Genomic DNA, 11,829 nt, shown 5'->3' on the forward strand with positions numbered 1-11,829 from the left:
CTTTCATGCTTAGAGCAGAACCATGCATCGTTCATTTATATTTCTACGTGGCTCCCTGCAATACAACTCTGATTCTTCAATCGCGTCACCTAGTGGTCTGTTATTGATACAACCACAACTGCTACAACTGATAACGGAGCGCTCAAGCGGGTACTGCCAGTCATATTGAAGTAATTAAAATATGTCAAATTAATATTTTGCGTTCAATTATTTACTTATCAGGCAATGATAAGCGGGAAAATTACGCAGTGTAGTCTTTATCACCCTGCAGAGGTTTCTTTTGCAAAATAATCTGCTGACTGTACACTATCCCTCAGTTTGGGAACCACTGGAGTAGGCGATTTGTGCTCTATTAATTTGGTCTGTTATGATGCTCTGTGTTTGATTACTAATGCCTGTGTAGTACGGCGTTGCACACAGAGGACAAAAACGTTCAGCCACGACTCTTTATCGTCATTTGTGTTCAAATTGTGCAATGCTAGGGCAGTTAGCAGGGCTTTGCACATTGCTATGCAGTTGCTTGGGTGTTTTAAAAATAAAATGCACCTCCAGGATCCACTGGACCATTGTAGCTCCCAGGCACACTTCCCTCATCAAAACTCTGGATCTGAAAAACAGTCAACAACATTAGAAAGGGAACAATGTAGAAGTAAATACAGAGGGCATCAATGCAGATCAATAATTCTTCACCTCTTCCAGCTCAAAAGATTCAACAGGCCGTTGCAGACTCTCTTCAGTTGAAGACAGGACAGAGTCAAGCTTCAGAAGGTCTGATGTTCCTCTTATCATCGAACTGTTTAGAACCGGCTCAGTTGCCTCTAAATTAATGCTCTGCTCCTCTTCTAATGGGGAGAGACAGTTGTCTGACATCCTTGTGCGTTTGGAAGGGATCCTTTTATCTACCATTGGCATCCCAGATGATTCTGAGCTGGATAGGGCTGAGGAGGTCACAGGACAGGGCATGTGCTGGTTCTGTAAGGTTTTGGCTTGGCTGAGGCTCTTCTTGGAGGCTCTACGCAGAATCATGGCCATGCGTTTTCTCCTCTCTCGTGCTTCTGCGGACATCCGGGAGGCTGTAGATGTGTCCACATTCTGAGTATTTCCACCGACCAGAGAGGAGAACGTCGTGGTGACCTGCTGAAGAACCTCGAGTTGTCTAAACCGATCTGAACACCGGGAGGAAAAGAGATAATGTTTCAAGACTCTTGACTTACATAAAACTCTGCTTATCAGACTTTCAACACACTGCAGCTGTACAGGAAAGGAGTGTCAACTTCTGTTTCACACAATATTTAAACCACATTCAACCTCTGAAAACACCTATGCACTCTACACAAAAAATTGGGAGATTTTGCAGTGATGCCATAGAAGAACCGTTTCATAATCTACATAACCAGTATAAAGAACAGTTTGTGCAATGAAAAATCAACACTCTTAAAAATAAAGTTCTTCAGTGGAATCTATGGTTCCATTAAGAACCTTTAAAGGTGCTGTATTATGTAATTTTTGACTGTACTAAATGTTTGCAGACATTTAAGAAACGTTTAGTTCACATACTTCACAATGCCACAGCAAGTCATTCTACTTTTGAAATGAGTGTTCCTTGTCAGAATGTCTGTTTTTGTTTTGGTCTGTTTGATTCCGCCCACTGCCAGTTTACCCAATAGTCTTTCAACTCTCCGAGTTAAGTTGGCAGAAAACACAGTGTACTGCAGCCATGGAAGCCAGAAAATTAAGTGGGTCAGAGATTGCAGATTCTACCCAACCTAAAAAGCCTCGGCATTCACCTAAAAAGCCAGAGGCATATTAAAATGCAGATAAATCAACTCAACAATTTGCATGTCTCGTCGTCGTCCTCCATTGTCAGTTAACTGCACTCGTTTCTCTTGCATGTCCTAATCTGGCAACCTGCGTGAATTTTGAGTCAGAGGAGGAGGGGGCAGGAGAAACAACTCTCTCCAATATTTTGAATTTGGACTGCAGTACCCATTTCAACCACTAGCATACTGCACATTTAACGTCTATGGAACCATAAGCTACTCTACCGTCCCGCTGAATGGTTTTCTGAATGGTAACATTCCACATGAGCTTTGTATGGCACGGCACGATTACAAACCTTCACGATTCAGCCTGGAATTCTCAGCACAGTTGGAATATCTGAAATATCTGATCATCCTCCATAATGGCGGTCACTATTAACATCTCATACCATATGTAAACACTTGTGTCACCAAAGCAACAACTGACATATTGGATTATGAGCTCTGTTATTAGCCCCACAGTGGAAAATGAAACCATATCCGTACCGGCTGGTCCGGATCGGCACGGAATGGAACCGTTAAGCAGCGAGAACAGATTCCAATGACAAAAGTGTGGCTATAAAGTAAGATATTTAAAAGGGTTATTCACCCCTCAAAATTTATGTATGCTTTATTTCTTCCATGGAAAGCAAAAGGAGACATTTTAATTAAGTAATAATAAATGAGATTTCAAGCTTTAAAAAGGACAAAAAAAAAAGTGTTCCATATGTCTTGTGCACAATATTCAAAGTCATCTTAAGTCATACATTAGTTTTGGCCTAAGAAGACTTAAATAGTGCACAAGTCATACAGACCAATTTTGTGTTTTTTGTAGTGCTGTCCAATAAATAATCGCGATTAAACCCATCCAAACTAAAAGTTTTTGTTTACATAATATATGTATGTGTACTGTGTTTATTTGTTATGTATATATAAATACACACACATTCAGTATATATTTTGAAAATATTTACATGTATATACATTTATATATTTATATTATATATTAATATATTTAATATATAAACATAACATATTTTCTTAAATATATACACATGCATGTGTTTGTATTTCTATATACATAATAAATATACACATTACACAATCATATTATGTAAACAAAACTTTTATTTTAGATGTGATTAATCGCGATTAATCGTTTGACAGCACTAGTTTTTTTTATTTTTTTTTATTTTTTTATTTGACAGCCCCAGTCCTCTTTCACATTCATTATACGTAAGCTGTTGCAAGAATGTTCATCAGAAATTCACTGTTTGAGTTCCATGGAAGACAGCAAGTCATATGAGTTTGAGGTTGAGTAAAAATAAAAACTTTCATTTTTGTGTGAACTTGAGGAAACTTGCTCACTTCTGACATCCACGTTTTCAACGTCCATTCGGTTCTGCTGAGCTTCCAGAAAGAGCTGAAAGCTGATGCCACGAGCGCAGGACTGGTAATTGAGGAATCGGGCTGGGATTCTCCCTGTAATGTCAGGCTCCTCAGTGCCAAAACCCAAATCCAGCAACAGTTCCTCAGGGTCATCCTGCAGTATGTTCAATACGTCCATTACACTGCATAACAAAATTACAGTACAAAAAACAACATTAGCAGGAATATCGACAAATTATCATCTTAAAGTAAATGATCGGCAGGTGGAGAAGGCTATTGAGGAGAACCAGACCTGACATCAGATGGTATTATTGAGACATTCGATGCAAAACTGTTCCACCTGGACAGAGCAGGAGGATCTTGAGATGACCTGTGTGTGGATGACACCAGCAAACATCAGTGAATAGAAAACTAACACTGCTGACCTTCCTTTCCTACACACCAAAGCCCTCCGTCACATTTTCCTCTGTTTCACCCATTTCCGGTCAGAATCGCTCTTCTCCTACCTCACTGCCCCATCAGTGACATTCCACCTCATGCAAACCAGCCCAGCAGCCCATGCGGTGGCATGTCAACAAATCAGCATTTGCATGGGAAATGTGCCTCAGGTCTCTGGCAGGTGCCTGAACAAGCCTACATCACGCACATATATACACTCTTACACAGCACTCCGTCTGATATATAGTATATACACATGCATACATAGTACATATTCATATAACAAATGTACCACTTCAGGTCATTTCAAACACTTTGATGTGACACAGATATGCAGTGTATTCCTTTATATAGTGAATAGAGAACAGTTATATAATCTTTATACATTTTAATATAATTTTTGTCTGATCAATTTCAAAAATGCAACTGGGATACACAATATTGGTACCATACTGGTTATTTTGGATATTTAATCATACATGCTTAGTTTTTCAATTTTTACATTTAGATTACTTTAGCTGTCTTCTAAAACTCATTTCAGGTTAATATTGAATTTAATAACACTGTTAAATGTAATCTTTAGTAAATCTCAAAATGAATATCCGTTTTTCACACTGTACAATTTTTGACAGTTGCTTTTACTTTTGATTTAGTTAAACAAAAATTGTATACAATTTTAATATCGGCCATTACATGCAAATATCATCATTCAGCTTATCATATGAATATCATATCACATGAAAGAAATCAAAGTTATTCAAGTTATAAATGAAAGTACTGCTTAAAAGACAATGAACATTAAATCTGTTCTTACCTCAGAACGTCTCGTTCAGTCTTGAGAGAGCGTTTGCCATATAAAGATGCTGCATCAGACACAGAATAAACACAGAGGAGTTCTTATAAAGATGGAAAACATCTGCGTTTTCAATTAAACACCTCCAGACAGCGCTACAGTAGCTATATTAGGTCAATATTCTTCATTGTTGTTTTGATGTCTTCTCATAAACAACTGTAGAGAAGACTTTGGCATTTTGTCAGGGACATGCTGATGTCTTCTTAAAAGTGGACCCTGATCCAAAGTGCCCAGCATATTTTCCTAAACCAGCACCTTTGTTTAATCTCGGCGGAGTCTGAAGAGCAACAATCCATTCCGTCCTGTACCTTCCATTGCAGCGGAGTTACAAAACCAAAGCACCTCATTCACAAGAAGGGGAGTGTCTGGCAGCGCAACTGACATGAATGAGAGATTCAGAACTTTGACAACAGCAACTTTTCCTAAGAAGAGTCCAACAGCAACAGACGAGAGTGAAGACATTCACTAAGTGACCCTGAAAAGGAAGAACCCAGGACAAAAGACAGACAGAACCCTGAAGAAAGACAGCACACCGAGCAGAAAGAAAACAACTATAGGTGGTCGACGCGAATATGATCATTCAGATATGTTAACAGATATGAAGAATGTCTGGCAAGCAAGCAAATACATTTAGGGATGCAGCTGATTGTATGCTCTTGTATCATTATGTCATTGTATCTACTGTATTTGCCTAATTATAGTATTAGTCTGCATTTGTTCTTAAATTGGTTTATGAAGAAGCTACACGAGAATGCACTCTACATGTCTAAATAGTTTTGTCCTGTTTTTGTTGGGCTAAAGATACATTTCCAAGTCAGTTGATTCAGGTCCAGATTCTAAACTTCTCAGAACTAGGGGCAAAAACATCTAAACCTCTAGAATCGTATCTGCTGTGATGTACAGTATGTTAGAACATGTCAGAGCTTAACTTGAGGGAAGGAAGTTTCTGTAACACAGCCTCTGGTGCCTGAAGTGAAAAGTCAGCTCAAGGTAAACCTCTTCAAATATTCCTAACACCTCAGTAGTCACAAGAATTATGTAGAGGATGATTTAGCCTAGTAGGACATGTACCTCCATCAAAGCGTTCATATAGGAATTACAAATGAATTTTTGGAGTTGAATTAATCGACTTTTTAATTATTTTAAGTAAACGTCTTCACTGAACTAACTGATCATTTTAAGTAGAAAAACAAACAAATCCTAATGTCATAAGTGACTAAATGTGATGAAATCAACAACAGCTTTATAAAAGAACAGTCAGACAACGCAACTAGTCATGCCCCATTGCATACTGGCAAAGGACTCAATTACAAAGAACTTTCAGTGTAGGTGTATTTGAACTATAAATCATGAATCTAACTCATCTATTGTGCTCATCTTTTGTCTTTTAAAAATAAAAGTACAGGAACGCTGCATTGAGATGAATCACTTGAAAACTTCAGAATGGCAAGTAAACAAAAACAACAAGTAAATTGTAGGTTACCTTTTCTGCATTAATTACTTACCATCTTTTTTTGAAGATTATCCTTAACTATAACCAACTTTGAATGGGAAATTATATGTTGATAAGAATACTATTGAAGCCCATAAACACTAACTCTATAATCTGATAGGATTAGTTGATCTGGGCTGCGTTTCTCAAAAGCATCGTAAGCTTAAGTACATCGTAGACCCATTGAAACCAATGGAGCTACAATCAACTTAGGCTTACGATGCTTTTGGGAAACTGTACGATGCCCTGATTGTTTGGTTTTCTTCCCGGACCTACATGGATGTTGATCGAGGAACATGTCGTACTTGGGTAAATCATGTTAAGTTAAGGCGCACGTCTTTTTCTGCTTTATCTACTCCTTATCTTTTTCTGTGTAACTGGAAACCATGCAGTAGCAGGTGAAGTTTCCACAAATATGCCGTGACGCATCTCATACTGGCGTCCCCTGAAGCAGGAGACAGCGGGGACTGGACTGTCTCAATTTCTGCCAGTGTTTGTGTTAGAAGGCATGGAGAGGTTTGACAATGTTTAAAATCCTAGGTTAGCACAGTCCTTCTGAACACTTCAGTCAATGTGTTCTAAAACATATGCCACTGTATGCTCAATACTTTAATAAAGAATAGCGCAAACCTTGATGCCAACCAACGTCACTCATTCATTTCGCTCGTATGTCTTGTTTCAGATGGGTATTTGGTTAAACTGTGAACCGAGCAATACAAAACTGAGAATGTTTACCTTCCACTCCCAGTGCCAGATCATCTTCCCCGCTTTCGTTTCTTCTTATAGGCTTCACTGAAAACAACGCAATATGTTTTACAATACAGTATTGGAAGAGTGTGAAATTCAGAGCCAATAAGTCATGCCCTCGGGTCAGTAGGTCAGCTGACCTGCTAACCCTGATATAATGGCATAAACCAGCACGCTGTCAACCATCACAGAGAAATGACTAATTGACTGAATCATATCAGTATGTTATTGACATATCCAACACAACGTTTACACAGAGCTCCAGGGTGAAATAGGCGTTCACAGGATCACTGCATATGCATTGAGCTGATCACATTTATCAAACAGTCTACTCAATTGAAATATACAGCAACTATAAAGCAAGAAATATACACCAAAATACTCTCCAGTGTTGCATTTTATCCCTTAGCTTCTGAATCATTTTATTGTGATATAATAATAATAAAAATATGATAATTTTTTGTAATACATTATAGTGCTGGGCGGTATGACCAAAAATTTATATCACGGTATTTTTCAAAATTATACCGGTTTCACGGTACATGACGGTATTTTTTTTTTCATGCATGACCGGGTGTTAACCATATTTTCTACTGATTGAGAGAGGAAATACTGCAGTATATTGACTTAGAATGCCCTATTTTACTATCATGAAGACGCCGAGAGAGGTGACACTTCTCCGGGAAAGTCAGACCTCGCGTTTGCGGGACAGCACTGGCGAAATCTTCCAACTGAACCATAGCTAAGGTTTATCCAAAAAAGTCGCTAGGTTTGTCAGTATGAATATTCTATGGGAAAAAGCAGCTAAATGGGTCTGAAAGTTGCTAAATCTAGTGCTAAAGTCGCGCTCGTGTTTGTGAGACGCGGGAGCTGATGGCAGGGGGCGGTGGATATTTGTGGCGGTCAATGTGGATATTGTGGATGAGTTCTTCTGTGTCATCACGTTCTTTTAGTTCTACAGCTTCAGTTTCGGAACTTTCACGTTTAGTAACACATACAGCTGTTCCCTCACCACAGTGCAACAGTGAAAAGGCACCCCTTTCAAACAGTGACGCGTTCCGAACCTTGTTTAAGCGACATACACCGGTATTGCGGTATTTTAAAAATTCATATCATAACAAAAATAAACACCGGTATTCGGTATGAACCGGTATACCGCCCAGTACTAATACATCATAATAATAAATACAAATATAACATTTTATTCTATATTTTTACTTATTATTACTTTAAAATGTGTACATTTTCTTTTTTTGTGCAAATGGGACACGTAAACTTACCTGACGTTTCCGGGACAACCTCTGGTTTCGTTTCGTCCCTTAAACAAGGAAGTCAAATTATATTAGTGACCATAGCGGAAATGCTTTGACGAGTATAATCAGGGAAGAAATGCAAATTATAACAGACGGCACAACAGAGCAGCTGAAACCTTTTGAGAAAGGTTTATCCCTCAATGAAAGAGGCATGAACACTTGTGAGATTCAACTTACTTGGAGATTGTCATAAGCCAGCGCTCTACGTTGTCTTCATCACAATTTCCTGTTTAAAACAAAGGATGGCCAGTTGTTACAACATTCACCCTGCTTCTTAAATGTTCAGTATGCTTCAAAAACTAAAAATTATTTTGAGGTCTGAATGAGCCATTGAATTACAGAGCTTCATACATGGGCGTTTACTGCGCTGCTTTGCATATTCTGTGAAGTGAGCAGGATTTCTGAGGATGATCCATGGAATTTGACCAACACTGACTAACACCGATTACCATAATACAATTTCCCAGTTCCCTGAAACATCTCAAATATCAAACTCTACATTGCAGCTAGTCTGCACTTCCATGAAACAGCACAACATCTAACAGGCATACATATCCGTTACTCACTTGTGTCCGAACTGATAATAGGAACAATATCAAAGTTATCCGTCCTGTTCCACCTAGTCCTGGAGGTCTGTAGAATTGCTCTTCTGGCGGCAGATTTACTGGTAGACATTGTTGTGGTCATGAGATTCAACCCATTCAAAAATCAATCACGGTAGTGAGCAAACACCTCAATATCAGCTCATCTTCTCTAATCCAACACTAAAAGATACAAATATGTGTATTTATTAATTCCAAAATAATGACAGTCAGAAAAAACACAAATGTTTGCACAATGTACATGAAAATGCCAAGCATATTTAATATTTGTGGTATATACTGCGCTTTTTCATTCATGCTACATTATTTCATTTATCTATGGTACAACTGGGCTAAAGACTAAACACAAATTTGGCCTACTTTTCTAAATACTTGTTTGTCTCTGTGCGCTGCAATATTTTCCTAATCCATTGCGCACTATGACAACATATCAAATCTGATGTCATTTGATCGAACAGTGATCTGAACAGATTTATGTGGTAAATGAGAATGCCTGAAATAACCACACATATTTTAAGACAGAATACTTTCTGTACTAACACTACGAGATGTACACTAAAAAAAAAACACTATAAATCAGAATAATACAGGAGTATGCTAAACTATTTAGTTAAAAGGTTACAAAAAGTGAACGTGATTAGATTGTGCCTACAAATAAAATAAAATATAATATAATAAACACTTGTTTTGACCAAACGTAGTTTTTAAATGGTATATTTTGGAAACAAAAGACAAAAAAAGAGAAAAGGTAGTGTGTGTGTGTGTATGTGTACACACACACACACACACACACAATAATAACTAAATAAAACATTAATATAATTAACAGAATTGTTATACATATTTTATTTTAATGTTAATTTTACTTTCCCTTTCAATATAAAAGATGGGTGTCTACTGTTCCTGGATAGCTGTCCTGCTCCAACACACCTGTCTGTAATTATCGGATGTTCCAGAACATCTTGTTTGGCTCAGGTGTTTTTTTATTAGAGTTGAAACTGAACATTGCTGGAAAGTAGATCTCGAGGAACAGGATCGGGCACCCCAATAATTATAGGATTATATAATCATAAATATCAGAAGTTATGAGAAAATGTTCCACAAGCAAACGTATCGGTGAATAAATGCAGATTTTTCACACACAAAACGAGTCTACCAACCATAATAGTACATATTATAAACACGAACAACGATATAAACCACAGCAATCCAAAAATGTAAGACAAATGAATAAATAACACCTAAAGATTTCCTGAAACAACCAATAAACTATGAACCACTAAAACTAGGGTGAATATTAGCTTACGATGAAACTAATACCGATTTGAAACAATCATATGATCAGCAAATACTATTCAAGACTATAATCAAGTTAGGAAAATATAAAGACGTGATCAACCGCAGTATGACCGCCATCATCTCAAACACTCACCTGCGCTTAAGAGGAGCACATCCCGATTGAACACCTGCCACAGCACGCCTGCTTTAAAGGTCCTTATCGCTATATCAACCTCGGCTAAAAACAGAAACACACGAGCTAATTTGGTCCACATACAGGGGAAAAACGCTGAACGCGTATGCAAATAAAGTGCATAGAAAACAGCCTGAAACACAAAGCCGATGTGTTAGCGCGCTGTTATCGCCTTCTGCTTTAATCCAGATGTATATTCACGTGCAAGATTGAAAGAGGAATTGAGCTGTGCCTGCGTGCAGAAACATGATATTTGTTGCCTAACCTGTTAGAAGGAAGTTTGTGCCATTTCGCCTTTAAACCTGTAACTAAATCACGAGTGTGAGAAAGAGCAAATTTACTGTTCTTTATAGCTATATTTAGACACTTTAGTCACATTCGAAATGTATTATCATTATTGTTATTACTATATATTTTTGTATTTTTATTTATTTGTTAAGTGTTGTCTGTCTTTAAAATTTCCCCTGTTAAACGTAGACTACGTCTGATGTGTTAAACCAAGTTGACTTGACTGCAGTTCTGTTTTAGAACCACTAGATGTCACTAAAGGTCTAACTGAAATCCTTTGAAAGCTACATAAACTGATGCCTCCATCCTCAATAATGAATGCCACCACGCATAATTAAGCTATAAAAATGTGCTGCATTTTTTTCCTCAGGATAAAAGGTGGAAACTAGATCATTTCTCTGTGTGAATTAATATTCTGTGCACACTAAGGACCAGTAAACTATTCACAAACAACTAGGTAGGTGACTGGCACAGATTGGACTGCATTATGCATGTTTGGCAGAACACTGTTTCTTTGAATGTTTTGTCAAAGCAACCCAATCACTTTTAGATTTTAGAATATAAATTCTAAAGCCTGAGCGTTTCACATAAACAAGCATTATTTACTGTTGTGTTTACTGTTATCAGAACAGATTTTATTAGCAATTTTAAAATCAAAAGTTCTGAAAAGAAATGTTGCACAAGAAGGCTCAGTGGCTTTTAATGCTTGTGTATTGGTTATTTCTGAGCGGATGTATGAAGTCAGTTCTTCTCGAGTTTACACAGGTGTTCTAGCAGAGTAACCAGGTGTAGTTAATCACATCAAATGATCCAATAACGTTTGACAGCCAGAGTTTCACAATATTTTGTGTCTTTATCTATGTAGATAGCTATACACAAACAATAAATGCCACTTTGTTCAATATTTAATATGGAATGCACTGGCATTCCTCAATTTTTGCATGTGCCTTAGGTCTAAATAGTCTAAATAGTTTTTGGGGTCACTGTATCACCTAATGATCTAAGAAGTACGTTCTTAATAGGGCTAATAAAAATTGCTAAGTCTTATACTCTAATTTGTTTTATTTACGGTTTAGGAATCTTATTTCTGCAAGTCCTTGAGTGAATTTCCATGCAGACTTTGCACATTGTGAGAGGGACTTGACACGTCCTGACAGGGGCTTCACTTCATAGTGTGATGCTTCCCACTTAGAGTCTGTTTCTTACACTTTCATGAACCTCAGAGCTGAATAAAATGCTGTTATCACAGCGGTACAGTGCTGAAAAAGGTTTTAAGTGGCTGTATTAGCGTTTTAACACATCTCTTTCTCCTACACGAGTGCCCTGGCACAAACCAGTCAGACATCTTCACCTAGAACATCTTCTGGAGATTTGTGCCTTATGTGAAGGAAACAAAAACATAGAATAATCAAGTAGTATTCGATGGGTTTTCTTCAT

The 11,829-nt window shown here is 37.6% G+C and overlaps 1 protein-coding gene across 2 annotated transcripts in view; it reads right to left on the minus strand.

Annotated features, from left to right (window-relative positions):
* The window catches only part of itprid1 (ITPR interacting domain containing 1), an 18,725-nt gene extending 8,146 nt beyond the window's left edge, over window positions 1-10,579 (minus strand). Inside the window, exons 1-11 of one of the 2 annotated variants that reach the window (XM_016543393.1) lie at window positions 10,370-10,579; window positions 10,066-10,149; window positions 8,598-8,795; window positions 8,209-8,257; window positions 7,999-8,036; window positions 6,707-6,763; window positions 4,441-4,489; window positions 3,481-3,558; window positions 3,168-3,370; window positions 691-1,166; window positions 547-607 (exon numbers count right to left, since the gene is read on the minus strand). In XM_016543393.1, coding sequence (XP_016398879.1) covers window positions 547-607; window positions 691-1,166; window positions 3,168-3,370; window positions 3,481-3,558; window positions 4,441-4,489; window positions 6,707-6,763; window positions 7,999-8,036; window positions 8,209-8,257; window positions 8,598-8,718 — 1,132 coding nt within the window. In that variant the 5' untranslated portion in view covers window positions 8,719-8,795; window positions 10,066-10,149; window positions 10,370-10,579. Of the gene's footprint in view, window positions 1-546; window positions 608-690; window positions 1,167-3,167; window positions 3,371-3,480; window positions 3,559-4,440; window positions 4,490-6,706; window positions 6,764-7,998; window positions 8,037-8,208; window positions 8,258-8,597; window positions 8,796-10,065 lie in introns of both variants that reach the window. The other variant, XM_016543392.1, reaches the window with a different exon arrangement.
* Between the last annotated feature and the right edge of the window lie 1,250 nt (window positions 10,580-11,829).

This window comes from Sinocyclocheilus rhinocerous, unplaced genomic scaffold (genome assembly GCF_001515625.1).
Source record: "Sinocyclocheilus rhinocerous isolate Xijiao unplaced genomic scaffold, SAMN03320098_v1.1 scaffold97, whole genome shotgun sequence".
Classification (NCBI taxonomy): Eukaryota; Metazoa; Chordata; class Actinopteri; order Cypriniformes; family Cyprinidae; genus Sinocyclocheilus; species Sinocyclocheilus rhinocerous.